At 44.4% G+C, this 18,381-nt stretch overlaps 1 protein-coding gene across 1 annotated transcript in view; it reads right to left on the reverse strand.

The window, feature by feature from the left end:
• The window catches only part of FAT1 (FAT atypical cadherin 1), a 134,834-nt gene that overhangs the window by 63,060 nt on the left and 53,393 nt on the right, over positions 1-18,381 (reverse strand). The window contains exon 3 of the mRNA XM_036250376.1: positions 9,235-9,549. Within this exon, the coding sequence (XP_036106269.1) occupies positions 9,235-9,549 (315 nt within the window). The remainder of the gene's footprint in view (positions 1-9,234; positions 9,550-18,381) is intronic.

Genomic DNA, 18,381 nt, shown 5'->3' on the forward strand with positions numbered 1-18,381 from the left:
ACCCAAGCACTTAAATGCAAAACCTTAATATACTGGTCTTTAAATAATTTCAGCAAATGATACTTAGCAACATGTTTTAAAAAACAGAAGACCACTTGCATCCTGAGGATTCAGTATTCGTAGATTTTAAAAGAAAAGCCTATCATCGTTTCAACATGTGTAGAGAAACTGGACTTCTTTCAGACTTTCAGGATAACACACTTCACTGTAAGATTTAAAATAAGCAGAACAGTTAAGAAGAGCCTACAGGTTCTTCCTTCTACTACTTGCATATCTTTGGGGAAAGACTACAGACAGGTAATCTATGCTTTTGTCCTGAATTCCTGCCATTGTGCAGCGGCTGGCCCTTGGCCTCCTTCCCCCGCAGCGATCAAATGCTGCCGGAAGCCCCGGAAGTAGTTTGCAGCTGTAGCCATTTCCTATTGCATTTTGTCCTGCCTCCCTCCCAGCCACAGTAAAATGCCACTTCCTCTGCTGGAGGAAACAGTTGCCACGTGATACTGGACCCATCAGCTATATAGAGCATTCTACGGCTTCACCATGCTTTAGGAAATACAACATACAAACTATGTGTATGTAAGTCACCAAATCTGTCTGTAATCAGATAATATTTCTTATATTGAACATAAAATAATTCTATATTCAATACTCTACCCTACATGTAAACAAATAAGCAAAAAACAGGCCACTGTATAAAGTTGTCCTCTACAAAGCATAGAAAGTTAGAACTTAGTAATTTCAGCATTAATATCTCGACTCAGAATAAGGGAATGAAAAATGGAGAAAATGGTAAAAACCAGGCAAGTCTACATATAGCCAACTGTGAGAGCTGAAATATTATTAACAGGACACACCAGCACAAAGAAGTATGAAAAATCTCAATTTTTATCTTCTAATGAGAAATAGTTATTTCTCAAAGTGAAATCTGACTAATGTCTATCATCAACTTGCTCAATCTCTGAGATTTTAACTTTGATAACTAATAGTCTACCTGGTCAGTCCTGCAGGCTCTCCCTGGGCTGGTTTCTACTATTCTGTAAAGAATCACTTTCATATGCTGAAGAAGCAAAACACAGATCATTTTTTCTAAGTATTCAGTGCTAAAAACATGGGGAATTTTTTCAGTTTTTACTTCAGGACTATCAAGTGGTCCACTCCTCCGAAAAAAATCAACAATTTAGTTCCATTAGTAACTACATCAACTTGTCGGGGATCAGGAGACCTCTGCCGGGCTGTTCTTGTATGGTGTGCAAGCTAAGAACGGCGTTCACCTTCTTAAAAGGTTGGAAAAAATCAACAGAATAATGTACTGTGAAACACGAACATGTAAAGTGCATGAAATTCAACTTCCAGTGTCAAAACAAGTTTTGTTGGAACATGGCCTCGACTACTCATTTCCGTAGTGTCCACGATTGCTTTTGCTCCACTGTGACAGAGACAATGTACTTGCACAGCCTAAGATGTTACTACCTGGCCCTTCAGTGATCCAGGCAGCACACGGTTAATATAACTGAGTTGACACATCTAATGTTCTTTTGAAGCACTGCTTTTTGGAGTCCAAAGATACCACAGAAATAAGATCAGCCTAAGAAATAATCATTACATAACACAGGCTCCTAACACAGAGAACAGAAGGCCGGGCTTCCAAACCACATCTGCACCCCAAGCCCAGAGGCACAGAGAGGGAATCTGGGAAGGCGCACCCCGAGAAGCAGTTAGGAAATCCCGTCTTGCTGGCTACCACCTCCAGGAAGCCTCGACCTCTCTGAAGCACAATCTGTAACACGGGGAAGACAGCAGTCTTGGTATCGGCAGGGCTTCTTGTGAGGCTGCTGGTAACACGCAGGGCGCGAAACACAGAAGCCACACTTCTCACTGCCCCGCCTCCTAGTGAAGGTTCCGGCCCAGCCTCATCGAAGTGAGGTCGCGGGACTGTAAGAGGAGCTCAGGAGAGATGGGAGGATAAGACAGAAGGCAACAAAAAAGGAACTGAGATTTGCTGGGTTTTCTTGGGCTGTCTCCTTCGAGGCCTCGGAGGTGACAGGGATCAGACACCCACTGGAAACCAGCCGAGGGAGAGCCAGCAGGACTGACCAGGGCTAGGAGGCCCTGTGCTGCAGATCCCGCAGTGAAGAGAGATTCAGAGACCAGCCTCCAAAACACGTGGAATTTTAACTCTACAGAATTGAAAAGACTGAAAACAGTAAGCTGAAACAGCCTCAGAATCGTTTGCAAACCATTTAAAGGTTCTGTCAAGTAGACAGAAATAGACCAATGACTGTCACAGAGCCTCAACCCTGTAAAGGTGCACATGCTGACATACACACACACACGCGCGCACGCGCGTGCGCGCACACACGCCGGCAAAATGATGCCTCTACTACTACTTAACATACGCTGCTGCTAAGTTTATCTTTAACTGTAAAAAAACCTTTTTGTTGGTGTATCTGTTCCCAAACAGGAAGCTGTAATCAAGAAATGAGAAGATATAACAAAATAATAATACATTGACAAGACAGTGTAAAGTCAGTGGATCAGTGAACAGATGCTGAAAGGTACATGGACATGCGCATCCATTTCTATTACAATGTGGCCAGTCCATCAGTGACAGTAAGAAAGTCCTTTGCTGCAGCACAGCATCTAGTGATGCCGGGGAAGCTAGCCCATCACTGTCTACTGTGCTGCCACCTGTGTTAAAAATGTTAAAAATGGCCCTGGCCGGTTTGGCACAGCAGTTAGAGTGTCCGCCAGTGGACCAAGGAGTCGTGGGTTCAATTCCCGTCAGGGGCACATACCTCAGTTGCAGTTGGTCCCCAGCCCTGGTAGGGTCGTGCAGGAGGCAACCAGTCCACGTGTCCCTCTCATGTTGATGTTTCTCTCTCTCTCCCTTTCTCTCCCTCTCCTTCCCACTCTATCTAAAGATAAATAGAAGAAGAAAAATATATCCTTGGGTGAGGATTAAAAAAAATTTTTTTTAAATGTATTTTCACTCACTTGTACATGAGTGGAAGAAACTGCAGACCCTAGTTTCTTCCAGGTGTTTTGCAATGTAGGCTTCATTATTATTCAGGTATGGTGAGGCCAACAGGTCAGGAGACAACCGTCCCTGAAAAGACACTTTGTCACTCCCAGTTCCCAAGGGGAGGGCGGCCCGGCCAACCTGGGCCCCAGTAGGCTGCACCGGTCGCTCGGTCAGAGGCAGGGGGCCTTCAGTGAGATTCACACAGAAAACACTGCCGGGGTATCTCCGGGGCTCTGGAGCTCAGGGGCTGCCCCTAGTCAGCTGGTCCCCGGCCCTGGGATGACAGGGGGCAGTGGTCTGACAAAGGGTGGTCCTAAGGATGGGGTGTGGACTGGCCAGTGGACACAGGCAAGGTGAGTTGTCTGCTGTCTGTACGAATCTTCGAGCCTGGCAGTCAGCGAGGTTCCAGAGACGAGCGTCATGAATACAGAGAGTAAAACAGAGCTGACATATTCGGGAAGAAAACTGAGTGTCTAGGGAACTGGATGGGAGCAAACATTTTCATGGAAATCTTTTTTGTACGTTTTGAATTTCGTACTATGTGAACACATTGCCTATTTCTAACAAGTAATATAATTTATGACGTTAACACACACACACACACACACACACGCCCTCAAACACCCATCTACTTTCTGGTCTTGGTGAGTAGAACATGACGACAATGAACGGCATTTTCAGGAAGGAGGACCAGCCAGAAATGGAGGATCACCACTGTGGGCTTTAGATACAATTTTGCAGATGAAAGTGCCCAATGATCCCTATTTCTACAAACTCTGGGAACATACCCAGGATGTTGCTAAGTGTCCATTTAAAATAAATCTAGAAATTCAATTTTTACTCCTTAAAAACACAAAAAAGCGTTGGTTAAAAAGATTCATATTATTTACTAAATGATGGTTTAACAGTGTACACATATCCGTGGCAGTTCTAAAATTAAATAGGCTTTTTTTCCATATAAAAAGCAAGAGTTGAACCCCCACTTCTCGCCAGGGGATGAGATGCACCCTCCAACATGAAACGGACAGAAAACCAGACAGAATAAGTGAGACGGTGGTTTGCGGGACACCAGAGAAATGCGGCGAGAACTGCGGCGAGTCCTGAGACGGGAGACGGAGGAGGGGAGACCGAGGAGGGGAGACCTACTGCCTTGAGACAGTCTCCGCAGTAACTCACTCCAAGCTGCAATCCGGAGGAACAGAAGTTTCTGTTCACAGAGACGCCCCTCAAATGCTCACGGCAGCTTTATCTGTAACAGCCACACTGGCCGCAGCACTAATGCCCATCAACAGGTAGCTGCGTGATCCGACTGCAGAACCTCTACACGAGACCCAGCAGGGCAGGGAGCCTCCGGCCACGGTCCTCACCACCACCGGCGTGCAACCTGAGTCTCAGAGCAAACACCCGAGTGCGAGAAGCCCGGTCACGAGCGTCCACGCCGTGTGTGTCCATCCATCTACACTTTTAGAAAATGCAGCACACACGGGGACAGAAGGCAGATCGAGGTGGCCTGGGGACGGCAGAGAGAAGGGACCGGTGAGCATGTTTGCTGCCGGGCCGTGGTAACAGTGTCACAGCTTTACAGCTATGTCGACACGTATCAAACTGCAGACTTCAAACGTGCAATTTACTGTGGGTCAAGTATACTCCAATAAAACTTTGCAAAAATGAAAAACATACTTGCTTTCTGTCCTAAACATGGAAAAGACCAAACATACAGATAAGAGAATAAAACAATGGTCTTTTCTGAAGTAACACTTCAAAACTGCCCATTATAAGTTGCAGATCACTCCTCAAACGTTCACATTGAAAACACCGGCTAAGACGACGCTTTTCGGGGGTCATTTCAGTTCCCTGAGGTTACTGGTGGACAATGCAACTCGGGAAGCACACTGGTCCCCATTGTTCGGGACGCCCCTCCTTCGCCGACCTTGACATACCACGAAGGAAGCTGTGCCCGTTTGTCTGCAGGGGCTGGGGCGGTGGAGGCTCAGACAATCTAACCTTCTACACTCTTATCTGTCTCCCACCCTGAGCAACTGCACAATTTATATTAAAAGAGGCAAATTCACCCTAACTGATATTGGACAAAATCAAACAGAGAAAGGTTATAAAAAATTCTGGTGTCAACAAAATTCTGTGTGTGTATCAGGAAAGAGAAATGGATCAAGTCCCTTTTGACTATACACCCTGGGGAAAAAAAACACCCCACCACCTTACTTATAAACAATATAATAAGAACCATCTGAGATAAAGAAAGACAGTTCCTGGTACTACAATCAAGCACAAAAACTTTGGCTAAGAGATGAAAAAAAAAAATTCAAAAATGTTCATTCAAACTTAGAATGAACCCAAAATTCAGATGATTAAAGCCAGTCCTAGGAAGATGTTCTGGTTTTGTTTTACTACTTTGCCACGTTATGACAAAAGGAGAAAAGGGGACTGTGGAAATGTTTCTCTCCTCTCCAAAATGACTTCGTGCGGCCACTGGATTTATGTTTACACAAAATGTTCCAAGGGGTTGCATGGAGACTCTCGAAAATAGGTCAGTTTATAAAAATCGCATAAATATGCCCCTTTAACCCTTGCTCTGGTAGTTCAGCTTCCCCACGGAGAGTAGCCATCTCCCGTATGTTCCTCTAACGTCATCCCTTGGTCTGTAACTCAGCGCCCCTTCCACGTGCCCCCACCGTGACGCGCGCCCCGCGCCCCGCTTCCTGCAGAGGGGTGCACAGCCGCCCGCTTCGCTCCGCTCCTTCGCCCACACAGACCGACAACTTCAGAGCATCTCTTAACAAACACACTGCCCAGGGCGGGGCTCAGTACACACTCCACGCATAAACCAACACGCAGCCTCTCTCCAGCCTGCCGGCCAAGCCCCAGGGTCCTCCGTTGACCTGCACCAGTGAAGAGCAATTTCACTTCACCAAAGCTGTTTATCCAACGCACAAGTACGCGATCCTCCGCACAGTCAACAGAGCAAACGTGTGCGAGTGAGGGCGCTGCGGCCCTGCCCCGGCGGGCTCCTGTGCGCCCTGCTCTGCACACCGGGCCTCACCCACCCGCGTGCACAGTGCCAGGGCCTGGAGGCCAGTGTTCCCAGGCTCCGGAGGTGGACCTCACCATCGCCCAGACCTCTTGGTTTCCAGCCCAGTAACTTTCTCACTCAGCCAGCAATGATTAAGGAACATGACTCAGGATCTCCAGGTGGGGTTCTGGGTCGTGAATCGCGGGAACCTTCTCCATCAGACTGTCACTCATCGGCTTCCCCAATCTGGCCTCCCCTCGCAGTGACCCACCACCACTAAAATCAGTCTGCTCTGCAGGTTCTGAGGAAGAAGTGCACTTGGAAGCATTGCATGTTGCCCAAGGGTCATGCCCGGATTTTTTGCTGAGTTGAGAGAATAAAGTCATCTAGAGACAGACAGACCTGGTGAAGCTCTATGTTTATCATATTCTTTTTTTTTTAATTTTTTTTTTCTTTATTGATATTAGAGAGAGAGAGAGAGAGAGAGAGAGAAATGTAGATGAGAGAGAATATCGACTGGCTACCTCCTGCACGACCCCACTGGGGATCATGCCCACAACCTGGGCATGTGCCCTGACCAGGAATCAAACCTGCGACCTCTTGGTGCAGGGGTCGACGCTCCACCACTGAGCCACACCGGCCGGGCTACCATATCCTTTAAAGATGCGCATGTCAACGTATGGTTACTTCTCGACCTGAAGAGACCTTAGGTGACTCAAGGAGTGATCAGTCTTCCTTACTAACCGTCCGGTCTACACCACACTTCACAACAAATACCCCTGTGTACCAACTGTAGTTATTCCCACTGTCATCTGCCTTCCACCCAGGGGAAACCAACGCTCTGTGACCCTCCATCTCCTGCTGTCCTGGTAGCAGGGCGCCTGCGCTTCAGCCCGGGGCTCTGGGGACTTACTCTCCGGGACCATGGGAAGAGGCCGGGGCAGACACCTCTTCCTAAGAGCTGTCAGGACAGGGACTGACAGGAGATGGCGATGCCACACCAATCACGTTTCATAACCACCGCAGTGATACCACTGTCTCAGCGCCCAGGGACCGCCAAGGTTTCGGGCCCCACAGCAGCTCTAACACAGAATTTCCTTAGTGTCTTTCCTCTCTGGTTCTCAAACACGCACGTCCAGACCTATCTGCGCTCGGACACTCAAAAGGCCATTTACGACGTCCCTGTCTGTCTCTTCAACAGGGAAGTTAACCTAATCTAAAAGACAACGTAAGAAAAACGAAAACGTTTGCAAGCCTAATTCTCCAAACAGTTTTTTAAAGGGGGCAGTTACGTTCAAGCTCTTGAATTACCTCTCAGGGCTTGACCTCCAGACTTCTCCAGGCCACACACACCCCTCACTGTGAGGCAAATATCCTCCTTCAAAAATCATATACACCCCTAACTTCTTCTGTTACATCGCTAGCGCTGTCTGCTCTCTTGGCCCTTAGTTTCCTTTCGGTGGACGTGACGAGAAGACTGAAGGCAGTTCCCACTGGTGCAGCAGAGTCCGCACGGCGCTGCGACGGATCACCTCGAGAGGCTGTGTCAAGGCTTCCTGTTCCCGAGTAATCGCTTCATTCCAGCCCTTTTCTGAAGCTTGGGGTCCTGTGTCATTCCCCTAATGCTTCCAAAAGAAAGGCCTCTCGGATCTCATTTCTCTCCCCTATAATTAAATCCTTATATGGCTCAATCCTTCTTAATAACCAACTGCTGGTTTTCTACGACTCCGAACTCCCTCCTGTGCTCCCTCAGAATGTGGCCAAACAGGGGACATTGCTGCTTCCTCAAAACAAAGGTAAACCCTGACACGTTCGAAACCCACCTTGAACTTATGTTCGCTTTTAACTCTCAAGAAAGACAGTCTCTGTGACTGCTGACAAGAGGTTCAACACTAACATTTTAACATGCCTTTTAAGAGACAAAATCTCCCCCCACACACACACAGAGTCTCTCTCTGTCAGGTATCTTTCTACAGACATCTGAGTATGCAAATGCTGAACTCAACCTTCTTTCCACTGTAAGGATTGCTTCCTTTTAAGTTCAACAAAGGGAATTATGAAATAAAAATGGTACATAAAAGGGACGACAAAGATTGCTAAGGAAGCTGAGAAAGCCTCTTTAATTCTGGGTTTTGTGTATTATTTCCTTGACACACGTGTCAGACAACCCAGTCCCTGAACAGGCCAGCTCCCCTGGAATAAGGAAAGCCATAATAAGCAAAAACATGACAGAGATATGCAAATTACAGTACATCTCCTTCTTCAGAATTCATAATTAGATTCTACAGGAAAGTACTGAATCACTGACCCGTCTGGGCTCACAGGCCAGTGGTCTATTTGATGAGAAGTTTCATTTTCCTGCAGATAAACTGTCCCCTCATGGCGGTTCTGGTTTCGCTCCCATCACGCAGCCGGAGCGTGGGACTCTGCCTGTGAAGGTTCCAAAGCATAAATGACACAAATGACAGCCAGCTGCCAGGACACCAGCGCCAGCCAGGCTGAACCTCTTTTTTAGGCGAAATAATAAAACAAACAAACCAAGGACTAAGAAGAGAGTAGATGCGCTGTTCAATGTAAGAGAACAAAGATTAGAAGTTGGCGAGGACCTTGGAAGCGGAGTCTGGAGCCAAGGAGCTTTCTGCTTCGAAGCAGGGGTCAGACACGGAGAGAAGATGGGAGGGCAACTCGAGATACCATTTAAGAAAGTCTGCAGCCTGCAAACAGTCTCACCCTGATCCTACGGCCTGCAGAGACTCAGCACTGTGCTGTGGAAAAAATTCCACACAACAGAACAACAACAACAAACCCACTGTGAATCGTGAAATAAATGCCTTTGCTATTCTTCATAAAAAGTAGTTAAGGAAATTGGGATACTTAGCAGCAGTAGGTTTTGCAGGAAGTTTAAGATATATCACTCACTTAGGAGTTATTACTGAAACAATATTTTCTTTTTAACCTGCAAGTGAAAACTCATGAGCAAAATCATAAAGGAACTTTACAAAAGCAAATTCAAAGGAAAAACATATCTGGAGTAATTTTTCATCTGGCAATACACTTGTCTTGGATAACTCACAAGGAAACCAACGTGTTACACACTAAAGAACAGCGGGACGTGCATGCTTGCATGTGCCCCCATCAGGAGAGTATAAACAAGAGCTGTTCACGCGGCAGTGCTAACACATACCTGTTTTTGGGTGGATTGCAAAGAACCCTTGTGGATTCCCACTCGTGACCTTGTACGTCAGCTTGTCATTAGAGCTGGAATCAGGGTCAAATGCCTCGACCTGGACCACAGACACGTCCTTGGGGGAATTCTCCACGACCTCCGGGTAGTAGACGGGCTCCGAGGTCCGCGGGGCGTTGTCGTTGACGTCCTCCACCTCCACGTAGACCTGCACGAACGACGAGAGAGGCACTACGCCCTGGTCGGCGGCGTAGACCGTCAGCCAGTAATGGGAGGCCGACTCGCGGTCCAGCCGGTCCGACGTCTCTATGACACCTGGAGAGAAAGAAGGAAAACACGAAACAGCTTGTCAGCAACAAGGAAGACTGCCACCCTGGGAAAGGGTCAACCTCGGTCACGGCTCTGATGTCTGAGGGCTCATGGGTCGAAGCTCTAAAGCCTCAGTTTCCTCTCGGATATCATGGAGATGATGAGGTACGTCCCTCCGAGGGGGACTGAATGAACGCACACACACATAAAGATTAGAACAGGACTTCGTACAAAACACTGGCTAGCAAAGAATTTGTCATTATTAGTATTGGGTGCCAGGTACTAGGTAAAGCACTTTACAAATGTTAGCTCATTTAAGTCTCAAAACAACCCCATGACACTGGCGGGAACTGAGAGGTTATCTAATGGCCCTACACTTTGCTTTTCCATGGATGAAATTCATGATTGGTTAAGATTTGTTGACTTTTCTAGATTTAATCAGGGAGCCAGAGACATGGCCCAAGCCTGAGTCCCCACAGTCTAGCACCCCTGCTCCCCACGATGCACTCATGTGACCCCCCCACTGCAGTTTGGAGGAAGAGGCTGGAGCAACACTCCCCTGCACGTCTTAGTTTGGTAGACACACCCTGCACCCTACACGGTGGCTGAGAGACACAGAGCACACACAGCCTTTCGAAGAATAAGGGACTGCTCAGATCTCTTGTGTACTGAAACCTTTCATTGCTTTTAATCACTTTAAGCAAATGGCAAGACAAACAGTGTGCTAAACGTATACCTTCTCCCACTTACACCGTAAGCTTCAAAAGGACAGAGGCCACGTTTCTCAGATATTAGTACACCCAGCACCTTACCCAAAGCTCAATAACTATTCCCTAAATGAACAAAAATGAAGAGATTCCTTAACTGGAGTTGGTACAGAAAAGTCCTCAATTAAGACCCAAATTTGGACACATATCTCATTAAGCCGACTAGTAAAAGACGGAGCTATATAATTACACAGACGAGGGTCAGAGGGTATTGTTTCAGCGTGGCCACTGAAATTAGTCGAAACCTCACTTGATCCCAGGATTAACCTCTTCTCAGGATGATGAACAGAGAAAAGATCCATTTCTCTTAGAAAAACTCAATGCCGTAATCATGTCCTCTGGCTTTCCCCAAATACATCACTGCAGTTTTCATTGTGCATTAACCATTCCGAACCAGTGCTACTTTTAGGGTTCAACACCATGGTCCTGGTTGGACTATAGAAATTCTACAACTCTTGAATCATGGAAATTTCCCATTTAATGCAATTCTGTTTTGAAAGTTTGTCAGGAATTAATGAAGAGACAGAAGTTATAATGCTTCTGAATAGCAATAAATATTCACTTTATGATCATTTATTTCACATTTTAATATTTAGCTAAGTTTACTTATTTTTAAGTTGTAACCCCTTTCGGGAGTGTTAGATATTATCCGATATGCAAAATAAATGAGATTTTGCTATTAATTACCTCAAACGGGCAAATATTTAAATCTGTAAGTGGACCTGGAACACTACTCAGAACTCCTAAATAAATCGAGCTAAGTGGTAGCGCCATGCAGCAGAGACCACTGTGAGATAAACTCAAACGTGTTTTCCTTTTTCTCTGGTCCAAACATAGTCTATGCACTCTAGTCACTAAATTCGTAACATAATATATTTCTAGATCCAAAGGAGAGTCCTCCTGGTAACCAAGAGAAAATAGTTTCTTCCAGTTTCAACGTGTCATCGCTCCCATCAACAGACGCAGGCAGCCAGAGAACCAGAGCAGAGCGCTCTCCCCCCAGGATTACAGAGGACAGCGAAGGCACCACGCTCCTCCTGTGCTCTGCCATTTCGTTCAACTAGAACATAATCCGCCTGACCGGTGAAACGCTATTAGAACATTTCAAGAGGACAGGTACACGGTGCTTATGTTCACCTCTCTCCAGCTCTAATCCTCAAGTAGTCCCTGCCGCTATCATCCACTTTTGTAAATTGTGTCCCTCGAACTGTGATTTGCAGGCGTTTAACGACAACAATAATTATGGATACAAATTTGTTCAGTTCACCGTATGCCAAGCACTATGCGAACTGTCTCACGGGCATTATCCTATTTAATCCTAACATCCAACCTGCCTACATAGGCGGTGTTATTATCCTCACATCATGGATGCAAACTGAGATGAACAGAGCCGAGGACTGTCCCCTGGGTCACAGTAAACGGCAGAGCTGGATTCAGACCCCATGGATCTCTGACTGCAGGACCAGGAAATCCCATCAGTCCTGGTGCGCATACGACGAAAGTGCAGTACACAAAATTTCACGTGAAAACTCTGAAAAATCAAGTTGAACCCTGTATTCTGTCCATTTTTTAACATGTCAGTATGCAGAAGGAGTGTATTTAAATGTTCATTCATGTATAATAGCTTTCTCTAGTGTCTGGGTGGAAAAAAATGTAAAATGAAAGTATAGTATGAAGTTTAAACCACAGGCAAAGTCAGCTATTTATTCTCCATCAAATTCCAGGTTGGAGTCTGGTCTGTGAGTGTCCAGACTGCACTGTACAATTATGGGATGCCTTCTAGGGGGAAGGGGAGGGGGAGGCAATCACAGCCTTCTCTGCATGACCTCCTTGATCCCCCGAGGGGGAAATGTTTTCAAATTTCGGGTAATCTCTGGACATTAATGAAGGTTAAAAGGGAGGCAGCAGCCCTGGCCGGTTTGACTCAGTGGTTAGAGCGTCGGCCTGTGGACCAGAGAGACCTGGGTTCAGTTCCGGCTAAGGGCACGTACCTCGGCTGCAGTTTGTCCCTGGCCCTGGTCGGTCGTGCGGATGTCAGCTACTTAATGTGTCCCTTTCACGTCGATGTTTCTCTCTCTCTCTGTTCCTCTCTCTCCCTCCCACTCTACCTGAACAAAAAATGGAAAATGTCCTCGGGTGAGGATAAAAAAAAAGTGAGACAGCAAAGTGGCTTTACTCAAATACGGAAGAAACCTAAGACTGCATTATTTAGCAATTTAAATATTAAATATGCATAGTGAGATACTCAGAGGTTCATATTTCATTAATTCCTGGACTATATCATAGAGTCATTTCTAAGATAGTAATGTTTTGATATGTTTTAATTACTATATCCTCATAAAAGAATAAAATTATTTAATACAGCTTATATGTAATTATAAAATAAAGTGAATTTTGACTATCAAAGGGGGAATGAGGGCACACTGAATAACCTCTTCTAACCAAAATGCTCAAATTTCATATTAATACAAGTATATTTACCATATAATTTAGCAATACAAATATTTATTGTATGCCAAGGACTTCATTAGGTGCTTTACATGCATTAAGTCATTTAAAGAACACAAAAGTTGTATGATTTTCATCCCAGCTTCAAGAACGAGGAAGCAGAGGCTTAGGTAAGTGACGCTTTAGAGCATAAGAAACGAAGCCACGGTCCAGTTACTTGGTAGAACTGGGGTCCGAGTCCGTCTGACTCCAGAACTCAGGCTCTTCACCATCCGGCTAGACCAGCGATGTCACCCCTTTTCATCTCATAGCACCCATAAACCAATTACTAAAATCCTGTGCCACACCAAAATCTGACAAAAAAAAAAAAGTACAATTTTGATTCATTCACACTGGATGGCTATTGATGTTGGCTGTGTCTTTTTTTTTTTTTGACAATCTAAGGGAATAAGAGGTCAGTGCCCCTGACTAAAGAGTCAGATGCTGCATGTTTTAAAAATTCCTGTGGCACACCAGTTGAAAACCGCTGGGCTAGACTGCCATCATTAGCCACAGCATCACCGTCATATACCCCACAGCACCAAGGATGCTGAGGACCATGGGGGAGGGGAGGCAATGGTCATGAGAGGCTACTGCTGAAATAAGGGTCCTCCCCACACTTAAAGGACAACAAAGGAGAGAAGATTTAAGGACTCTGCTTGGCCACAGAGGTTCCGAGTCTGCTGCCTCGGCATTATTCTAACTGTAGTCTAATTCTAAGCACTACACTAAAGTCATAAAGTAGGTGGGGCAGTTATTTGTGTTCTGCTTTTCAATTTTGCTGTTCAGTCACAAGATACACCCCCCATTCCCACTCTGACCCCCGGCCATGACCCCCGGGCACAGACTGAAGCCCTCCACTGAGCTCCTATCTGGAATCCGGGAGGAGAGAAAAGTTCAGGAAAGGCTAGAAACAGTCGACATAATCTGCAAGGAAAGACCAGTAGACCGAGCCTGAGCACCTCAGCATCAAGAACTGTAGACTGGCGACCTATTAGAAATCCTCAGTGCTACTCCTGTTTTTAAAGAAAGTTGAAAGGATGCGACCAACTTCAGGAAGCGGAGAGATTTCAGACTCCAGAGGAGACACCTCCTTGATCACAGCTCATCAGAATCCCAACCGTTGTCCACAGGGTCCTGGTTTCTGAGATAACCAGCATACCAGCCATCTAGGGAACTGGCCAGAAGCAGTGTATTCTTTCCGTCACACTTCAGTCCCCAGTCCCTCCTAACGCCACCACTAGCATTTATAGATGGGTTTCTTCCTTAACTTCAGCAGTCACCTGAATTTATAAAAGGGAAACAATTTTTCAAAATTATATTATGAAGACTTCTAATTAGTACCTTTAAAATAGAAACAAAACAATAACTGGACTCCTAGCCCTCATGGAAGTGAATCATCAACCCACTGGGTTCATTCTCCAAACTCTCCCTCACTGCTATTTCACTCAGTCCGTGATCACCTGCCATCCAACTTTCAGTAACTACTTTTTTGCACACTGGGTTATAAATTCCCTTTTCCAGAAACAATTCTCCAAGAAACCAACCAAAGTTTTACATATCTAAGCTCCAATTTTCAATATATTTCCCTTTAACACGTAGCACAATGATACTGCATCGCATTCGGCACGTATATACACCCATATGCTAACCCCGTGGTCTCCTTCCTGCCTTCAGATAGCTTCCCTTCTTTCTCCGCCATTCCAGCTCCTACTCTGCATTTTTTCTTTTACTCTCTGAAGCAACAAGATGCAACTAGATACCAAGCAAGCCCAGGCTTTCCAGGGAACTCCCTCCAGCTGCACAAGAAGAGTATCGATGTTGCAAGAGAAAAAGGAGAAGGCAGAAATGACACCTTTCTCAGCATGGGCTCCTGTGCGCAGGCTGCAGGCAGGGGCGGCGGCCGCATGACTCGACACTGTTTTACTCTGAGCAGAGACTCCACAAGTTCACACCATCTTGTTAGACCCCCTCCCCGGCCTGTTCAACGGAACCATGTCTTTGCGTCGGTGAAATATTACGAAGTGAATGCCTAGCTTTCCAATCTTACGAATACAATGCAGACATTCTCCAGAGAAGTTGTTAATAAGATGAAAAAAATGGAAAGAAGCTGAAATTTGGAGCTATATAAGTAAAAATGTTTATCATTCCAAACATACTCTCTAGAATTCCAAAGCCACCACCAGATGTCACTATGGAAACTGATTTTAAATGTGAATACAGTGGAAAAACTGGACAGAAGAGAAAACACAATGTTAAAAGAGCTTGGCCAAGGTAGCTGAAAATCGAGCTTGTGACAAAATCTCTTTCTAAAAGGATACACTGATGTTCATATACTGAATTAAATAGGTACTGATGTTGTCTTCCTATAGAGTGATTGTTCAAAGGTTATAAGATACACTATTAGGTGCTCCAGCAAGTGGTCCAAAAAGTACAGAGAGGTTTCAACGAATAACTCATTTCTGCTACCCACCACTGTCTACCGTTGCTGTTAACTCAAACTGTCCTTGGACAGGAAAAGCCAGCACCCACCTCCAACCGCCACGGGTGGAGCAAGATGCTTTCAACATAGTAATTTCTAGGGCAAAAATAAAGTTATATGTAGCCACTTCTCTGCCAAAAATAATTTAACGGACTCAAATTTCCATGGCCACAGAACTACCTTTCTTCTTGGAATTTTCCTATTTTCTTTGTTTAATAGGCCTTGGCCACCTCTCAAGTTCTAGCACCAAAGCTTTCAACAAAATGTTACTATTTCGGATTCTTCAGCTACTCCAACCCCAAAATACTTATAATCAGCAGCAACCTGGCAACTTAAATTTGCTTTAAGCTCTACCCACCTTTCTTTTTTTTTTTTAATCCTCACTCGAGGACATTTTTCCATCTTTTGTTCAGATAGAGTAGGAGGGAGAGAGAGGAAGAGAGAGAGAAACATCAACGTGAAAGGGACACATCGAGTGGCTGCCATGCACACAACCCAATCAGGGCCGGGGACAAACTGCAACCAAGGTACACGCCCTTAGCGGGAACCGAACCTGGGTCTCTCTGGACCACAGGTTGATGCTCTAACCGCTGAGCCAAACCAGCCAGGGCCCACCTTTCTGATATACCCTGCAACATACAGTTTTTGTGAGTAAGGCAAAGATTGGATGAAAAGCTTCTTTGGTCAATCACGAGATCAACTTACACATAAAATATAATTTTTGATGATATGTCCCTGTAGGCAACAGGAAACTGACTGCTCTTCTCTCCAATTCCACAGTCTCAACATAAACAGAATAACTGTTTTGGAAATAAGTATTTCCCAAATATAAAGGAACAAAGGTATCTCCTACATACTAGAGATATAATACCTGTTTTTGCAACTAATCCATAAATGGTTACACAAATTTTTTATAATTATAGAAAAAAATCATAAGTCCCACAATTGTTATATTAAATATTAGTCTACTATAAGACATTCTTTCTTCCTTGAAATTAAATTTTAAGAGTAGACTGTAAGTTCCCTGCTGAAACGCAAGCCCCGCAAGGGCATGGGTTTGCTGTGTTTGGTTCAGGGGCTGGTAAACAGGGGGTGCTTATAAGCAAATGTGGAAAAGGATGTATATCAAAACACAAGTATGAGAAATGGTCACAGCCAAGAGGACCCTAAGAAAACGTGACTGCTAAACAAAATGCAGGATCCTGGGTAGGATTCTGGACCAGAAACAGCACACCGAAGAAACTATGGGCTTCGGTTCATAAGAATGTATCAATACTGGCTCATTAACTATAACAAATAGACATATTAATACAATGTTAATAATAGGAGAAAGCATGTGTGGGGTGGGGGCAACATGGGAACTCTACAATCTCTGTAATTTTCCTGTATATCTACTTAAAATTTCTAAAAGGATATCCTGCAAAACTCATTATATGTAGATTCATTTGTTTCCTTCAACTGACAAAATTTTTTATTTATCTCATTTTCACTAACTACTAGATGTGACTGAAAATACAGTTAATGTTTCAACATCTTGAAGATACCTTCAGCAATCCTAATATGTACATAAAAATTCTTATATGTTAGGGCTAAAGATTTAAATAGCAATCCAATTATATCTGTTTACATTTAACGTCTAAATTTACTGCAAATTTAAGATAGATTTATTACTTTGTTTAGTCTTCATAGTATCAATGTGCAAAAATTAATAAAATAAGATTCTTAATATATAAAGCGAGTTTTCTGAAATTAACAACTTTTTAAATGACTACGTTAACTTGACATGCAATATTATCTAATATATCAATACCCTTTAATTCCTTAGGAAACATAAGTAGAGTAAAATACAATATATATATATGTACTGTGCCTACCAGCTTCTGCCATGAGTTGGCAAAACTGTGTTGCTACTGTTGACTAAGACAGAGGAACAAATGAGATAAGGGTCTGTTAAGTTGACGGCATTTACGATTCTGCAATGGCTATCAGTCCACATAGAAAATGAAAAGAGGAATGCTTTCAGCACTCAAATAAAAACTTTATACTTCCTTTGACCTCAAGTATATGAGACATTACTAGTTCCTTGACTGGTGCTAATAATCATAAAACATAAGGGAAACACAGAGTCATGTTTAATGGTTTATTTTGCAGAGAAAAATCCTCTGTAAAAAATTCTAGTACTTTCAAAAATAGAATGAAATACACAATTTTTAAATGCCTGATGTAGATATAATTAAAATTTTAAATGCTTGAGACCTCAAACAAGGTAACTATGCTATGTTTTTGTTTTTTCCTTTATTGATTTTAGAGAGAGAGCAAGTGAGAGGGGGAGACAGAAACATCGACGAGAGAGAACACCAACTGGCCGCCTCCTGCATGCCCCCCACTGGGGATCAGGACCACAACCTGGGCACGTGCCCTGACCAGGAATCAAACCGGTGACCTCTTGGTGCAGGGGTCGATGCTCAACCGCTGAGCCACACCAGCCAGACTATCCTATGTTTTTGATAATTTTGAAGAAGATCAAAATATGTAAAATGAAGTCAACTAAGAAGCATCCGTCATGGGCTAATAAGCGAACAACTTGGCAGTCTACGCATATACTGCACAGTTCAACAAACATCTCTGCCCTCTTACAGCCGAAACCAAGTAAACTGTGTTGCATAATCATCTCTCCAGTTCAAAGATATGGTACCAACTACTACCGTGAGCCAACCTTTCAAAACCAAGCAATTCCCATGAGTGTCATTTAGAGAGAAATATCTGGGATTAGGAACATAGCAACCCAGTGAAAAGGTGGTGGTAATAATGTTATCAAACAGCAAATACGTTTATGGGCTCAAAATGTGCCAGACATTATCTTAAGCACCTCTCAAATATTAACTCATTTAACCTTTACAGCAACTCTAAGAAATAATGTTTCATCCTGGTTTTACAACCAAGAAAGCAGTTCGACCACCTGGCCAGCGTCACACAGCTCGTCAGTGGTGGACTGCGATTCAACCCCGAAGAGACTGCTCCATCCAGACATCCGCTGGGACACCTCCAAGTCTCTGGCTGGGTCTTCTCTTTGGCGAGGAACATGAGAGCAACTGAACACAA

Source organism: Molossus molossus, unplaced genomic scaffold (genome assembly GCF_014108415.1).
Source record: "Molossus molossus isolate mMolMol1 unplaced genomic scaffold, mMolMol1.p scaffold_m16_p_9, whole genome shotgun sequence".
In the NCBI taxonomy this organism is placed as follows: Eukaryota; Metazoa; Chordata; class Mammalia; order Chiroptera; family Molossidae; genus Molossus; species Molossus molossus.